The sequence below is a fragment of the Homarus americanus genome, unplaced genomic scaffold (assembly GCF_018991925.1).
Source record: "Homarus americanus isolate GMGI-L3 unplaced genomic scaffold, GMGI_Hamer_2.0 scaffold43872, whole genome shotgun sequence".
Lineage (NCBI taxonomy): Eukaryota > Metazoa > Arthropoda > Malacostraca > Decapoda > Nephropidae > Homarus > Homarus americanus.
This window is the reverse complement of record NW_024742269.1, coordinates 175,141-193,574: the sequence shown is the minus strand read 5'-3', so window position 1 is coordinate 193,574 and position 18,434 is coordinate 175,141. Positions and strand designations below refer to the sequence as shown.

General features: G+C 43.7%; 1 protein-coding gene across 3 annotated transcripts in view; it reads left to right on the top strand.

Moving 5' to 3' along the window:
• Positions 1-18,434, top strand: part of LOC121876705 — a 95,654-nt gene that overhangs the window by 57,892 nt on the left and 19,328 nt on the right. For all 3 annotated transcript variants that reach the window (XM_042382055.1, XM_042382053.1, XM_042382054.1), the window contains exons 2-4: positions 5,557-5,807; positions 6,511-6,677; positions 10,745-10,890. In XM_042382055.1, the coding sequence (XP_042237989.1) occupies positions 5,585-5,807; positions 6,511-6,677; positions 10,745-10,890 (536 nt within the window). In that variant the 5' untranslated portion in view covers positions 5,557-5,584. The remainder of the gene's footprint in view (positions 1-5,556; positions 5,808-6,510; positions 6,678-10,744; positions 10,891-18,434) is intronic.

The following is an 18,434-nucleotide window of genomic DNA, read 5'->3' as shown; positions in this document are numbered from 1 at the left end:
AAAAGATAAATTAACATCACTTACTAGCTAGAAAATTGTTAAATATTCCTTGTTTTTTTATTGCTCTATTGATTATATTAACAAGGAAACAAAACCCACCTGACAACATTAACAAACTTTTCCCTTCATAAAGAAAGATAAATTAACATTACTTATTGATCGTAAATATTCTTATCTTTAATAACATAAACAACAAAGAAACAATCCAATCACACATCACAATTGATTATTTTTTCCTAGCATTAAAACAAAAATAAAATGCATTATCACTTGTTGCTGTTACCAAAAAAAAAAAAAAATATAATCCAATTTTCAACAAAGAATTTCTGTTCATCAATTCAGTACAGTAACAAGAACACAAAACATCAACACACCTCCGATAATTAGTTTTTCCTTGCATTAAAACCAAACCAAACAAACCAAACTTAACCAATCAGTACATTAACAGCTCCCACCACCTTAAAAAAAAATAAAAAAATCAATCATGAAAACAAAGACATTCTGGTGGCCATCAAGTCACCTAATCATTATGCACTAACACAAAACACCTGGGCAAACACCTGGGCAGCTCCACTAATTAAAACTGTCACTACATTCATGTCAGTTGTGAAAAATATGATGCACGTCGACTTGTTCAATTATTTGGTCTATTTCTGCCTTCAAGTTGTAAGAGTTGAGAGAGAGGGAGTGATGGTTGAGGGAGTGATGGTTGAGGGAGGGATGGTTGAGGGAGGAGGAGGGAGGGGATGATGGTTGAGGAGGAGGAGGGAGGGGAGGGAGAGGAGGGAGTGATGGTTGATGGAGGGACGGAAGGAGTGATGGTTGAGGAAGGAGTGATGGTTGAGGGAGGGAGGGAGCGAGTGATGGTTGAGGGAAGGAGGGAGTGATGGTTGAGGGAGGGAGTGATGATGGAGGGACGGAAGGAGTGATGGTTGAGGAGGAGTGATGGTTGATGGAGGGAGGAGGGGGAAGAGGGAGGGAGGAGTGATGGTTGAGGGAGGGAGGGAGGGTGATGGTTGGGGAGGGATGGAGGGAGGATGGTTGGGGGAGGGAGGGAGTGATGGTTGAGGAGGGAGTGATGGTTGAGGGAGGGACGGAGGAGGTTGAGGAGGTGAGGTTGAGGGAGGAGGGAGGGAGGAGGGAGGGAGGGGGGAGGGAGGTGATGGTTGAGGGAGGAGGGATGGAGGAGGGATGGTTGAGGGAGGGAGGGAGTGATGGTTGAGGGAGGGAGGGAGGTGATGGTTGAGGAGGGAGGGAGGAGGGAGGATGGTTGAGGGAGGGAGGAGGGAGGAGAGGAGGTGATGGTTGAGGAGGGAGTGATGGTTGAGGGAGTGATGGTTGAGGGAGGGAGGAGGGAGGATGGTTGAGGGAGGGAGGGAGGGTTGAGGAGGAGAGGAGGTCCATGAGAGGAAAATTTAATGTTGGTTTTGTTATAATCTCTCTCTCTCTCTCTCTCTCTCTCATAGCAATTAAAGATGATGACCTCTATAAACAGACCAGGTGGGGTTGAATTATAAAGGTGACTGACTAGATGGGTTGGTTTAAAAGTAACAAAGGTAATGGCCAGGTAGGGAGGTTTATAAAGAAGGCCACTAGGGCTCCAGCAGGTAGGGAGGTTTATAAAGGTAAGGTTGGCTAGGGAGGTTTAATAATTGGCCAGGTAGGGAGGTTTATAAAGGTAATTGGCCAGGTAGGGAGGTTTATAAAGGGGCCAGGTAGGGAGGTTTATAAAGGTAATTGGCCAGGTAGGAGGTTTATAAGGTAATTGGCCAGGTAGGGAGGTTTATAAAGGTAATTGGCCAGGTAGGGAGGTTTATTGGTAAGGTAACCTAGGGAGGTGTTTTATTTGGTAATACTTAGGGAGGCCAGGTATTATAAAGCCACTGGCCAGGTAAGGTTTATGGTAATTGGCCAGGTAGGAGGTTTAGCTATGGCCAGGTAAAGGTAATTGGCCAGGTAGAATAAGGTAATGGCCAGGTAGCCTAAGGGACTAAAATAAACTATGACTGATGTTAATATTTAGATAACTAGCTGATGGATGGGTCCTCTCTCTCTCTCTCTCTCTCTCTCTCTCTCTCTCTCTCTCTCTCTCTCTCTCTCTCTCTCTCTCTCTCTCTCTCTCTCTCTCTCTCTCACTGGCTTTTTCTTCTCTCTCCTCTTCTGTCTGGCTCTATCTCACCCCTCTTTGTTCTATCTATCTATCTATCTATCTCGTAAATCCTACCCAAAATTCTTCACCCCGTGGATGTGTTTACACCTGGTCATCTTAATGTCGACTCCGGTTTAATCTGAACTTTACTTCCAAACATCTATTCAGAGATAAGAGTCAAGTCACGGGGTAAATTTTCCTCTTTAAGTGAAGACATGAGCATACCTCTAACTGATTTACTTAAGGGATCACCTGAAGATTAACACCCCAACTTATTTCACCTGAAGATTAACGCCCCAACTTATTTCACCTTAAGATGAACTACCCTAACGATGACGTAACCTAACGCTAACCTAATCTAACCCAACTTAACGCAAACCTAATCTAACCCAACCTAATCTAACCCAACCTAATCTAACGGTAACCTAACCTAACTTAACCTAATCTCCCAGGTAGCGTTAGGGTGTTTAATTATAAGGTGAAATGAACTGGGGTGGCTTATCTTCAGGTGATCCCATTTAAGTTACGGTTCAGAGGGATTTTCCAACACTTGGTACATTATATTTTCATCTTAAATAAATAATGAACGTTCTTGTGTTAATTTCCCCTTTTAACTAGATACGAGAGGACATCCAACTGGCTCCCTGAAGCTACGCGCAATGATGGTTTTTGAAAAGCCCCGTATAGTTAATTTTACCATTTAACTAGAGGTGTGAGGTATCTAATCGACTCAAATTAAATTTAAGTCACTAAGCTGGCAGTAAAAATACCGTCGAAACTACACAAAGACTAATTTAAAGGGAACAAATCATAAAAAAAAAACATCAACCTTTGTAAATCCGGATTCAGATACACACAGACGAACGTAAACAAACTCAGCTGGTGATGATGTTCTTCCTTCCCTCTCACCCAGGCTGTTTAAAGCCATGTCTGTCCATTAGTCGGTACCCGCGACCGCCTTGTTAAATCTGTCTCACTCACGGGTGTTCAGACTTTAGAGATACGTTTGTCTGTCTGTCTGTTTTCCTCAAGTCCCCCACATCGCAAATGTTATAAATGTCACATTACGGGTCACCAAATACACACACCCAGGCGGCCACCTCCTCGACGATAACCAAAAGGATCTCGGGGAGTGACGTGTGACCCGATTTTGATAATGGCCAGAGAAGAAAAAATAATCCGAAAATACTCCCAGGTATATGGTCTGTTTGGTCCAGGGGGAGGGGAGGGGGGGAAGAGGAGGCAGGGGGGAAGAGGGGGCAGATGGGGAAGAGGGGGAGACGGGGAGGAAGAGGGGAGGATTGGTCTGATTATATTGCGCGCGAGAGAGAGTGTGTCTACCATTAGACAACACATTATGCTTCCAATATCTTCCCAGGCGGTAGTACCTCCCTGTTTGGTAGCTGACTACTACCTGTCTGCTAAAATATACAGTACTGTAAATATATACCTCTCTGGTTAGGTTAGGTTGGGGTTGGTGCCTAGCCCCAAATCATTGTCTATATTTCAAATATCCTGAAATACTATGTTTATATCCCCTGTAATACTGTGTAATACTCCCTATATCAAGTGATACCTTCTCGCCCTATGTAACACTACACTATTCCATAATATTGATAATGTTATGTAATGCTCTGTAATATCATGTAATACTCTACAACATGCTATAACAGTAGGTAAGATCATGTAATACTCTACAACATGCTATAACAGTAGGTAAGATCATGTAATACTCTACAACATGCTATAACAGTAGGTAATATCATGTGATACTATGTAACCTTCCTCTACTACACTGTAACATTCTCCTATACTTTTTAATATTACTCACTAACACGTTATCTATATACGCGTTAGGGACCATTATAGAATATCGACCTATTTCTATTTACTATTTATCTAATTATTTCTAGTTATTCTCTACCACTCCATTTCTAGTTTTTTTTAATTATTTCTACTTATACTTTAAAAATTTCTAGTTCTTCATCTATTAACTTGTTTCTAGTCACTTCTCTCTATTGCTTATCAACTTATTTTCATCTTTCGTATTATCGTCTGTTTATGTTGTTATCGTTGTTTGCATTAGCACAGGTACCGGCATCATTATTTACTCTCATTAGCATATATTACTGACGATTACCTGCCGCCTCTCTCGTTGATATGCATGGAACCTGTGATTACCAGAGAGAGAGAGAGAGAGTGAGTGTGACCGTATCAACATACATGTGGGCCAGTGAGGCACAACGTGAAGGCTCAACATACGCAACACACAACATCAGCAACATAATATCCTAATGTGCAACTTAATCCCTGAGAGGTGCCAGTTATTGTTTATACCCACTGATTGGTCACAGGTGCACGTGTGATTATATATTCTCTATATTAATGTAATTGTAATTTTAAGAAGAATATTGTATCAATTTATACGTTTCGTAATTATACAAAAATAACACAAGTTACGATGTAATATTAGAGCGAAAATTCCCAAATGGTAAAGTTTTCATAAAACCGTAATTAATTTTTCTCGTAATTGGATATACGAGAATGTATAGAAAAGTCTCGTTTAAGTTACGACACAAAAATGGCGGACCGTAACGAGTCTACCTGAACTCGACGTGTGAGGAGGACGAAATTAAAATGTAGGAAAGAGTGTGAATCAGTTAATCAACTCGGTAACTAAGCTTTAACACGTATCTCACTATATATACACGTTACATATATTATAGGTCCAACGCACCTCACTCTCTCGTGTTTACCGACATTACTCCCATTGATTTCCTAAAAAAAAACAAAAAAACATACAATCCTTAACTTTCACAGCTTTAGTGTTGTTGGGTCGAGGGTTGTTAGTACTGGGAATAAAAAGTAATGCTAAACAAGTAAAAACAAATCCCCAGAGTTGTGTTCAAACTGTGAAAAAAGAGAAGAAAAAAAATGAAAAAACGGTGAAAAAAATATATATAAAAACGAGAAAAAACATCTAGAGGATTGATAAACTGGTTGTGTCGAAGGCTGATAAATACTTGAAAAAAACACACAAGAATAATCGATACCAATTATTTTTGTTTTTTATCAGAGGATTACTACTAAGGTTCAAACCCTAAATGTATAGTATTATTAACATGGTGGGCTGACACTACTCGGGAAAAAACTGTTTCTTTTTATAGGATTATTGTCGCTGAAGGCGTGAAGGTCATTGTATCAAGTGTGTGATGTCAACAAGTGTGACCAACAGCTGTACCGTGTGTGTGTGTGTTTCATCTAGCCACCTGCTGCCTCTCTCCTTAACCATCCACTAGACGTAACAACCCCTCCACCACCCACCACTAACTTCTCCCTCTCTCTCTACCACCTACCCAACCACCCCACCCACATCGTCCACTAATCTCCCCATCTACCCCCCACAGGAGCCGGGTGCGGGCGTGCCGTCGCAGGATGTTGGCGGAGGTAGCCGTGGGTGAGGGGCTGGAAGAGACCAAGGAGGAGAGCGGAGGAGTGTGTCAGCTGCTGTGTAACTGTGCCAAAAGCATAAACTTCAGCATGGCGGACACGCTGCTCACCGTGCTGTGTGAGAAGAATGTGAACTGCACAGCCCTGGACAACCAGCCCGGGGCCACTATCATCTCACCTATCCTACTCTCCCTCACCGGCGTCGCAGGTGAGTCTCGATCCAGGCTAAAGGTCGTTAAAAGGTCATCATTATATCCCCTATCCTAGCTGGAAGAGTAAGAGGCAGTGTGTTATACAGAAAGCTTTGTCTCCCATGATTTATAGTTGTTGCTGGACTATTGTAATTACTGCTCCTGTTCTGCGCTTAAAGACCTTAGTTGTTGAAGCATATTATAACACCAACTACACTGCTCTTGCTATTCCACCAAAGGACGCCACAATGTCTCCTATCCTCAGTGTTAGACTGGAGATAAATATATTTCCATCTATTCTATTGGAGCTGTAATCTCGCCACTCCTTAGTGGAAAATAAAATAGGTGCATCTTTCTATCCAGTTCAGTCACAATTGTATGTCTGATCTATTCCTCAGAGGACTTACGAGTGAGTAAAAATATCTTTGCGTTCAAATCAACCAAAGGCTCTTGTCCAGTATTGTGAGGAGAAATCCTTGGGTTTTATTACCAGATCCTGAGTCAGTGTACAGACGAACATCCCTGTACACCCTCCAGCACCAGCTAACTCTGGGTGGAGCTCATATCCAGAGACTCTCTTCTGCCCCTCAGTGATGTTTTATTCTTTAGAGGCGCAACAGGTAAGTTGCGCTGGTCATCTATCCAGTGTGTGTGTGTGTGTGTGTGTGTGTGTGTGTGTGTGCGCTCTTTTCAAGAGTATGACATTCTTCTCTCCCACAGGACAAATCTGGGCGCTCTACTACCTGTACACGACCACACGCCCAACACATTCCCGCACCGTGTTCTTCGTCCTGCTGAGTACCCTCATCTGGACCGACCTGGTGGGCAAGATCATCACAACAGGACCGGCTCTCGCAGCTTACGTCAAGGGCGAGTGGGTCGGAGGGGTCAGTATCTATGGGTTGAGGTGTTGGATATGGTACCGCAAGGGGTAGTCTTAGTGTAGCTACTGTTTACTCTTTTACTACTGCTACGCCTATAATCTGTTCATTAGGGTCAGTTAGTACCAAAGCAGTCAAGTAGTTGACGGACGGGCATGGGAAAAGTCACTACAGTTCTTTATTATTTAATCTATCGTATTTATATTCCGATATTTTAAGGGATAATGACTCTTCCTTGTTGCTCGGAGGATGTCGTTGGGTGCTGGAGAGAGAGAGAGAGAGAGAGAGAGAGAGAGAGAGAGAGAGAGAGAGTTTGTGTACATTACTGCCGTGAAGAGCGTGAGATAGTTTTCAAAAGATTATCCGTGGGAAGCCGCTGACTGAAGACGTTAAAAGATAAGTTAAGGACAAATAACACGGACTTTCGTTCTCTTTCTTTATCTTTCTCTCTCTCTCTCTGAGTCTCTGTTACTGTCTGCCCGTGTGTCTGTGTCTGTATGATTGTGTCTGTCTCTCTCTCTGTATGTCTATCTGTTGCTCTCTCCCCATCACTGTATTTTGACTCCTTAAAAACACCGAAAAATAAACAAATAAACAAATACACAAATAAATAAATAAAATAAAATAGTCGACATCCTCCCCGCGATATTTTTCCATGTTCCTAATGTTAACCGGGAATTTCTAGGAAGCCGTATTATCAACAGTATTTCACCCCCTCACACACACACACACACACACTCCTTCCATTTTTTCTCAACTTATGAAAGCGTCTACTACTCGTTTGGCACAATGACTAGCGGTCGACCAGGCACTTGGCACTACATCAGGCACTATTCCGCGATTCACTGATCATTAGGGCAAATTCACACTTTCAAAGGTGTTTGGTCAAATGGAATTCAGTTCTATTGGGTCTAGAGTCTAATGGTTTTCCAATAACAATATGCCTTACTCTTACTGTTTAGGTTAGGTTAGGACTGGGGCCTATTAGGTCTCTTACCTATTAGTTCTGTACCTATTAGGTCTCAAGCTATTTGGACTGAAACCTATTAGCAGTGAGCCCCATTAGGAGTGGAATCCATTTTAATGTGGGCTCCATTAGATGTGGGCTCCATTAGATGTGGGCTCCATTAGGCCAGGAAAGGTTCTCCTCTCACCCCCTGGAGCGTGAGTTACCGACACAGCCAAGACACAGTGCTTGGACACTAACCACCTGCTCTCTTGGGTCTGTACTATCATTAAGTCAAGGTATTAACACGAGCTAAACACCGCAGCTTCTACTCGGGACATTACCTATAGGGACCACTTAACGCTTGTGTGTGTGTGTGTGTGTGTGTGTGTGTGTGTGTGTGTGTGTCACTTTTTCTCGTTGCATGCTGAAAACAAATACATCTGTACCTAATAAGAAGCCCCCGCTAATACTAATCTCTCTCTATCTCCAAGAACTCACTAACACACTCATACTAATTTAACCTTTGATCTGCGTCAGTTCTGGGAGATACAGCTCAACTACTACCTCTACTCCGGCCAGTCTCACAACAAAGGCTGACATAAATGAAATACACAAAAGGCGTAGCTCAGACCCGGAACCCGAACAGGATCTGAATTTTCTTTGTAATGCAGTGGAGAATTAGGTTAGGGTTGTGGAGGTTAGATTAGGTTAGGTTATAGGTGTACAAAGAGGCTGTGTAAACGGCACTGCACTCAACCGCCTTCACTTCCCCAACTGTAAAGGCAGGTGCAAATTGATAAACGGGTGAGGTAGAGGTGCCCTGGACTCGAACCATCGACCCTTAAGGAGTGTTGGCGAGTGATATATCCACTTGGCCACCACCGCACCCCTTCCGCTGTTGTAACTTTATTTTAAATAATGGTACAACGACACAACAAACGCCATTAACAATTGTATGGTAATCCCAGCAACACAATGTTTCTCAAGTATACGAAAGTTTCTCAATTGACACCATTAATGCAACACAATAAATCGGACAAAACCATTTTGAAACAGACAAAACGTACCGAACTAACCTAACCTAGCCAGCTACAGGTAGAGACGGACACAGGTACAGGTAGAGACAGGTACAGGTAGAGACAGACACAGGTACAGGTAGAGACAGGTACAGGTAGAGACAGGTACAGGTAGAGACAAACACAGGTACAGGTAGAGACGGACACAGGTACAGGTAGAGACAGGTACAGGTAGAGACAGACACAGGTACAGGTAGAGACAGGTACAGGTAGAGACAGGTACAGGTAGAGACAGACACAGGTACAGGTAGAGACAGGCACAGGCATGGTGCACAGGTAGAGACAGGTAAGCAGTGTAGAGACAGGACACAGGTAGAGACAGGTACAGGTAGAGACAGGACACAGGTGTACAGGTAGAGACAGACACAGGTACAGGTAGAGACAGACACAGGTACAGGTGAGAGACAGGCACAGGACAGGTACAGGTAGAGACAACAGGTCAGGTGGACAGGTACAGGTCGTGGGGGTGAGCAGGTACAGGTAGCAGACAGGTACAGGTAGAGACAGCAGACACAGGTGAGACAGGCAGGTAGAGACAGACACAGGTACAGGTAGAGACAGACACAGGTACAGGTAGAGACAGGTACAGGTAGAGACAGGTATGTGGTAGAGACAGTACAGGTACAGGTAGAGACAGGTACAGGTAGAGACAGACACAGGTAGAGACAGGTACAGGTAGAGACAGACACAGGTACAGGTAGAGACAGACACAGGTACAGGTAGAGAGACACAGGTACAGGTAGAGACAGGTACAGGTAGAGACAGACACAGGTACAGGTAGAGACAGGTACAGGTGGTAGAGACGGGACACAGGTACAGGTAGAGACAGACAGGTACAGGTAGAGAGACACAGGTACAGGCAGAGACAGGTACAGTAGAGACACAGGTACAGGTAGAGACAGACACAGGTACAGGTAGAGAGACACAGTAAAAGGTGTAGAGACAGGTACAGGTAGAGACAGACACAGGTACAGGTAGAGACAGGTACAGGTAGAGACGGACACAGGTACAGGTAGAGACAAACACAGGTACAGGTAGAGACAGACACAGGTACAGGTAGAGACAAACACAGGTATGTGTAGGTACAGGTAGAGACAGACACACAGGTACAGGTAGAGACAAACACAGGTACAGGTAGAGACAAACACAGGTACAGGTAGAGACAAACACAGGTACAGGTAGAGACAGACCACAATAACTCAGCCAGACCAGCACCAGTATTAAGGGAGGAACCGCTACTCGTTACTATGACGGCGTTAAGGCCTGGGCGATAAGACAGCAAGATGACGTTCATAAATACAAGGTAACTGCTGGTAGTTAGCCTAATGGTGGCTCAAGGAAATAACCTCACCTGCCTGGCCTCTCACTCTCTCCAGCACACACCTCAGTTAACTTCTTACGAATTTTTTTCTGTGGCCTCGTGACCTCTTTTGTGATATATGTATGACCTCTGAATGACCTCCGAGTGATGATCATCGGTTCCTCTTCGTCGTTATCTTCCTCTTTATTATCTCCCCCTCCCGCCTCTCACTCTTTCCGTGTGTGACCTCCTTCTCTTCCTCCTTCGCCTCCTCCTCTCATTCTAGCCTCAGCCTTTTCCTTCTATTCCATCATCCATCTTCTTCACACTCCTTACTTTCCCCTATCCCCGAGCCTCGCTTTTCTCATTCCCTTCTTCATCTCCTCCCATTCCCTCCACACTATACCTCATCTCCCTCCTTCCCTTTGGCCTCCCGCTCACCCTCCCTCCCTCCTCATCCTTCCTTCCCCCCAATACCCCCTCCAGGATGATCCAGTCTCCACCTCACACGGTCTCCTTCATTGCCTTGTCTCCTTGTCTGTCAGAGTCATGAGTCACTACTGACCCACCCATTACCCGTCAAACACACACACACACACATACATACAGGCGTGTATGTATGTATGTATGTATGTATGTATGTATGTATGTATATATATATATATATATATATATATATATATATATATATATATATATATATATATATATATATATATATATATATATATACTCGTTTCTTCACCAGCTTTCAATGTGTAACTTCCACGCGTTCGCCATGATGCTGACCAGCTTGGTGACACATCTCCTCGTGTCGACCATGGCCGTGGAGAGATTCATTGGCATCCGACACGGCTACTTCTACAACAAGAACATCACCACGTCCAGGACCAAGTGAGTACTGTTGTCTGTTCTCGTTTGCGTGTGTGTGTGTGTGCGCGCGCGCGAGCATGTGTGTGTGCGCGCGCGCGCGTCTAGTGTGGCAGCATTATGTTAGTGTTCTGGTGCAACCACTGCTTGCTTCCTCTCGCTTTCACCTACCGCCGCTGGCTAGTCCTTATGGTGAACAGGGAAGTTACTTGCATAAGTCTTCCCCTGGCAGCACACACTCTCTTCACCATCAAGACTCCTGCTCTGCCCCTTCGTGGCAACACACGGTAATTGGGTGCCTCGTGGGCCCAGGCTAGACCAGCAGGGGAACTCGGAGCAGGAGTGGGCCCCAGAGAGACGGTGCATAGGCCCACTGGCATGTGGACACGTCCTGGCGCCTACCAACCACTTTGCTGCCTTGCGGATTAGCCTTGATAGTTACAAGGTTACGTGTATAAACCCCCAAACGAAATATCTGCGGTGGAGCCTCGCATCAGACAGACATGCTTACAGAGCTCCAACAAGACCCCAACGGCGGAAGAGGTGACTAACACGGGAACCCAACGACTAATAAAAAAAAATAATGGTTGCCCCTCGTGTAACGAGGATGGCCGGCCCAATAGCCACCAAGGCGTGAATTTGTTTAAGGCTTAGAAGCTGTCACCAACACAACAACCACGCTCTATGTTAACGAGCTGCATGACCCAGTGTCAAGGAATAATCCGAGAAGACCGGACAACTCGAAAACTGCACTGGCTAATTATTACCCCGGAGCACGATCCGCAAATCGATTAACACCCAGGCTCCCAATTACTGTTGGGTAGACAGAGAAAAATGGCGTAAAGAAACTTGTCGATAGTTTCACCCAACGACTACACCGGGGGACGAAAGCAATGCAAGATGGACAAGTTACTTAGGCGAAACCCAACAAACTGGGCTATTGGTAGTCCACTGCAACTCTCCCTCTCCCCAGACGTTGCAGCTACCTGCACCACTGGATCAGGAAAAGGGAGAGCCAAGAAGCGTGATTGCAGCCTCCACTTCTACCTCACCAAAAAATCATTTCACGCGCAACCATCATCCAGCTCATCACACTTCTCATCATTATCAAAACCCCTAAACCCCTAAAATACCTATGGCGACAGACGAATGGTGACGGGGACAAGCAGAGATGACTGCCGGGAGTCTGTAGTGGCAACTATCCACATGAGCGGCTCAGATACAATGGTCGTTTATGCACTGTTCTGACTGGCATTATCGTGTCCGCTTCGATGCATACAGTTACACCGACGTTGCCTTCATTACCGTGTCCCAATGCGCGCCACGCCATACTAGGACACGGTAATGAGAACAACGTCGGTGTGGCGCTGTATGACATCATCAGAAGAGGAAAACTGCAACACCTTGGGCCAGATTTCCCGACATTGATCAGACGTGCCAGTGCCACAACACCCGACATAATCCTCTCTAACAACGAGGCCGTCCTGAACAGGCACGTTACCGCCGGACCCATCAGTACCAGCGATCACCTGCCAGTCGTCGTGACGCTCTCATCCAATCCCATTATGATCCCCGCCAACATCAGGTCAAACCTCAAATGGGCAGACTGGGACTCCTTCTAGGAGTCTCTCAGTCTCAAGCAGGGGAGAAACTTGGAAGAAGCCAGCCCCAATGACATCGACGACGCGGTCGAACAATGGTATAAGGATGTGAAGACGGAGATGGACAACAACATCCCGACCACCAGTTACAGGACCATTCCCCATCCTCACACTAGTCACCAGCTGAGGCAGCTCAGTGTCCAGTACGCTCACGGCCTCTCGAGTCACCTTAGAGCTCACCAACGAAGGTGACATCTCTAATAATTCATATCATTGTATCACAGCAAGGTAGCGTGTGTGTGTGCGCGCGCGCCATGCTAATAAGTAGCAATAACGATAATAATTCATACGCATGTCTCCTTTTTAATCCAAACCAGGACGATCATGTAGATAATTATAATACAAACAACAAGTGAACGTCCTCATTACTAACCTAACCGTGTATCAGCATATTGGTTACGTTAAGGTAGTGAACGACGACTTAAATGAATAGGAGCAAATTTTACCAATAAAGATGAACTAATTTTCAAGAAGATACAACACTAAAACAAAAACTTACTCTTATTTTACAAAAAAGTCACTGGTGTTTTAAGGTTTAATGGGACGGTTAAGTAGCGTGGCCAACATGCATACACAGTATATAAAACAATGCTCAAGGTGTACTGTACCTTCTTCAGTGTCAAGTCATCAGCTGAGTCAACAGGAACTAGTGTCACTTACGGGCGACTTAAACTGCTTCGGTACAATCACCTTCATCTTGTTGTTTCCTTAAAATCAATGTTACTTATTTTTCTTTGGGTGGGAACGACTATAGATTCAAGCACGAGGTGGGTGATGTGGGATTTACCTAATTTGGTTCAAAAGTTATGGAACAAGTGATCATGGAAGGTCGTGAAGGTGTGGTAGTTCCCGTCACTCATGGTCAGAGAGACACCTCTCGTGATATTTTCTCTTGACCACTACGTCACAACATCCTGCTTATGTTTTCTAAATCCACAGACACTATAAACACATATACGAGGGTCCACATTATCAACACAAGGCCTAGAATGAGGGAAAATATACACATTAACCACCGCCCGCCCGACCTGACAGTATGTTTTCACATATGGCGTCTCACACCGTCACACGTCAGCTGATGCATTTTGGGGGTGGTCGTTTTTGATATTTTTACACATTCATTAACAAAAATAAATCATTCTATTATTTTTTTTACGCTGCGAGTAAATATTAAACTGCTTCGAGGTGATTTTATTTTATTTCAATAATATTATTTTAGAAAGTTTACTTGTGGAGTCTGTCCAGTGCTTGTCCTTACCACATACAGGATGGCAGTGTGTGTGTTGCTATCTGTAGTCAGCAGTACAGTCACCCAAAAAGTCCTGTCCGAACCACGATTCAGACTCGTGAACCCGAAGCAGGAGACACTTATACATTATTCTGTCCATAAATGCTTCGGATTCAAGAGTCTGAATCTCGGGTTCATGGTTCTGAGAGTGGCTTTTTGGTGACTACCTTTTTAACTTTTCTTATTATTACCGACAACTGGTCTGATAATGAGTTTGATAAGAAGTTACTTAAGGAGAAGGTTCTATTAGTTAGGAGGTAAGTCCTATTAGTCAAGGGGCAGGTTCTATTAGTTAAAAGGCAAGTCCTATTAGTAAAGGGGTAGGCTCTATTAGTTAAAAGGCAAGTCCTATCAGTAAAGGTAGGTTCTATTAGTTAAAAGGCAAGTTATATTAGTAGCGGTAGGTTCTATTAGTTAAGAAGTTCCTACTAGTTAAAGGAAGGTCCAACTAGTTATAGGAAGTTCCTATTGGTTAAGGGGAGGTTGTACTAGACAAGAGTACGTTCCAACTAATCAAGTGGAAGATCCTACTAGAGTGTAGTTCCGATTTAGTTACCTCTCCGGAGAATGGAATACCTAGCTATACAGTTGAGGAGATAAAAGCAGTCAGGTACAGTGGTGGTTACTCTGCTTCCATGTACAACCGAAGATGTTCATTGTGCTCACCTGCCGAACTTATCCATAGAAATCCTCTCATTATAATTTGGAATATAAAAAAATAGGTTTTAATAGAAAAGCAGTATGTAAGTGTGTGTTAATATACAAGAAATATATAACAGTAATACAATAGTGTGTCTGTATTACACTATATACTTTATATATTAACGTATGTCAGTGTAGCCACCAGTTATATCCTCAGGGTGAAGCAATAAGTATGACAACGCCCGTGTAAAAAACTAAATAAAAAAAATAACAATAAAGTTTCTCAAAAGTGTAGTAATCAACAGGGCCATACATATAAAAGTAGGTAAGTAAACTTGACACACACTTATAAAGTTGGCAATGAATTATTAGAGTTAAGGCGTACTTATGTAAATCAGCAGCTATTTGACAGTAACCTCATAAGAGTCGACACACACTTATAAGAGTCGAAGAACACAGAGGCGCCAGGTGACTCTACAGGGACCACAGCTTCAGTTTATACAGGTGTGAACTATACACCCCTGAACCTCACCTTGTCTACCTTATGTGGGGGTATTTAGGACACACACACACACACACACACACGCACGCGCACACACACACACACACACACACACACACACACACCACACACACACACACACACACACACACACACACACACACACACACTTCATGACCCCTGTGGATGAAAATAACACTGAATAAACTACACTGTGAGGAGAGACACACTCAATAAACAAAGACACACTCAATAAACAAAGACACACTCAACAATACACACATTACTTTAGTGAAAAAAAAACCCAGATCGATAAATTAAATATTGACGAGTGCAAATGTAAGGAATTGTTTTTTTTTTCTTCACTGTCTGACTAAAATTAACTCAAAATATATTACGTGTGCTGAGGACATTGAACAAAGTACCACTCCGGAAGTTCAGACACTTTCAAGTAAACGAAAATAGCTTTATGTTTTTTTTTCTGAGGTTATTTACAGCTTAAAATAACTGGAAAATCGTGTGTAAAGAGCATTAACTAAACACACACATGGGTACTTAAATAATGGGGGAGCTCACACACACACACACATGAAGGGGTCCCCAAATTAGGGTGAACTGAAGTGCGTTTAATTAAATGATTTATAGTTCAGTAACACCACTCATGCAACACGGCCTCCTCTGACTCTCTCTCTCATTTATTATCTCCTTTTTTTACCTTCTCCTGCACTTTACCCCTTCCTTCCTTCCTCCTCTTTATTTTCCTTTCCATCCCTCTCTCTTTCCTTTCATCTTTCTATTTTCCTACTTCCCTTCCCCTCCTCTCTCCCTTCCACCATTCTTCTCTCTCCGTCTCCCTCCTCCCTCCCCCTGACTCCCGCCCTTCCCTCGTGAATTTAACGCCCACCTCCTGTGAGAGACAGCACAACAGGGAGGCAGGAAGGGAAGAAAAAATGGGAGGAGGAAAGTAAAAGAATAAAAGGAGGGACGATTGAGAAAAGGAAATGAGAGAGAGAGAGAGAGAGAGAGAATAATTACTTCGTTCGTACAATGTGTAATAGTACAAATTAACGAACTGGGGTCAATTACTACATTCAAGGGTCTAATACTATCAAGAACAGTAATGGGGTGCACGACGCCATTTACAATGACCTTCTTGCCCTGGTCTTTTTTCAGCAATATCGCCTTTAACACATGGAACTCTGCACTTTTCGAAGCTTTGGAGGAGTCTCGAAGCGAGTTTCCTGGTGGGAATTATTAGCTAGTGCTGTACTCAAAATATTGAAACTTCGAGATCTCTCCAGAGCTTCGAAAAGGTGGTATTCCTGAAACAAGATCAGGGCAAGAAGGTAAACGTAAATGGCGTCGTACACTCCATGACTGTTCTTGAATACGGCCTAATTACTAACAACACACTGAAGTAAAATTCATAAATTAACAGGTGAACCACTCAACACACACACACACACACAAACACACGGACACGCCTACCATAACCCATGCGGTTCCTTAACATCCCACAAACCCGTTCGTGGATAGAATAACAGACTAGAGGGGCAACTTAAGTGTTGTCGAAGGGGCGGAGGGAGGGAGTCAGCTTAAACTGCTACAAGTAATTCCTAGAAATGCCCAGGTAAACAATGATTTTCCTGTCCAGTCTATGTATGAGTGTAATATGTTGTGGGTTTTTTTCTCGTGCGTGTGTGTAATGGATAGTTTCACTGGTGGAGAGAGAGAGAGAGAGAGAGAGAGAAGGTGGGCGGGGGCGGAGAAAAGAGGAGGGTTAAGGAGTGAGGGAAGAAATAATACAGGAAGTAAGGAGTGAAAGGTGTTAGGGAGTTAGGGAAGGAAGGAAGAAAGGAAATACGCTGGAGAGGGGGGGTAAGGAGAGGAAGGAGGAAAGTAGGGAGGGAAGGAGAAAGAAACAAACAGGAAAGGGGGAAGAGAGGGAGGGAGGTAGGAAGGGAGGGAGGGAAAAAGCATATACTACGTGTTCTAGGTCAGAGTGTTGTGGCGGACAGTGTTATATTTTCAGGCGCCGTGTACATCACCTCCCTGCCGCGCCCTTCAACACACACACACTACAACATTGCTTCCCATATTAATAACTAACCAGATGGTGACGTGGCCCCACAATTTCTCAGAACAATTTTCGTTTCATAAAATAAAGTCAATTATGATGGCGATATGAAAGGCAAATGTCTTTTTTTATATCGGACATTCCATCTTAATTTGTTTTCAGTCTGATTGTCTGTCTGTCTCACTCCTTTGTTAAATTACTGGTTTGTTCGGGTAACTAATAAACAGCATGATGGAAATTATAACCCACGTCAGGTAATGCCGCTCATGGTAGAGTGTTCCTGATAGGAGGTCGATACTAAACATAAACAATGATAATCATAACCTGTCGGGCACCTCACGGATGAAGGCGAAGTGTGGCGTGTGTTTGTATAACATTACTATAAATGAGATATATTCTTCCTTATTCTCTCCCTCACGTTTCCTATTTCTCTCTCCCTCTCTTCCTCAATAGCGCCCTCTTCCTCTCACACACTAAACGGTGCAATACGGGTAAACTATGCAACAGAACCTTCACAATGTTACCAAATATTCATCATGTGGGGTCCACAAGGTCGCTCGCTGGTTCCCTCGTTTATTTTTCCTTTAAACAAATTAAACCGTTCCCAGCAGAAGCCTTCGTGTCCCTGGTCCTCCACGCACTCTTCACACTTGATGGCTTGTATACCTTCATTAAATAGGTTTAAATATAGAGACATGTTAATGTTCTCATATATTACAGTGTTTCAAGAACTATAAGGTCCTTATACGCTCTAGAATTACCTTCATTATGGCACTAAAAACATATATACATATATATATAGTTTCGCGCTTGAGTTGTTGACACATTAATTCAGTCCTTTAATTAGATAAAGTCGGCACTGACCGTCCTCCACACGCGATCCCGCTGGCGTGATAATAATAAATATAAAATTGACCTAAAATTGTACACGAGTCATAATTAACACGGCAGAAATAGCACAACACTCGTGACCTTAAAACAGGTGCATGGCGCTGCCTCATATAATGTGTTACAACACTTGATTGTCAAGTGACATGACACTTGACCCTACATAACACAGCTGACATGAGAAGGTCGCTTCTGTCATGTCCTGATGCCTCCCACTTGACCGACCTAGGCCAGAGGTTCTGTTGCATATGCTGGCTCCCAGCCTTGGTATGATGTATGATGGTGTATGTTGGTGTCTTGGTATATGTTGAGTTACGATGTATGTTGGTGTCTTGGTGTATGTTGGTGTCTTGGTATATGTTGAGTTACGATGTATGTTGGTGTCTTGGTGTATGTTGGTGTCTTGGTGTATGTTGGTGTCTTGGTGTATGTTGATGTCTTGGTATATGTTGAGTTACGTTGTATGTTGGTGTCTTGGTGTATGTTGGTGTCTTGGTGTATGTTGGTGTC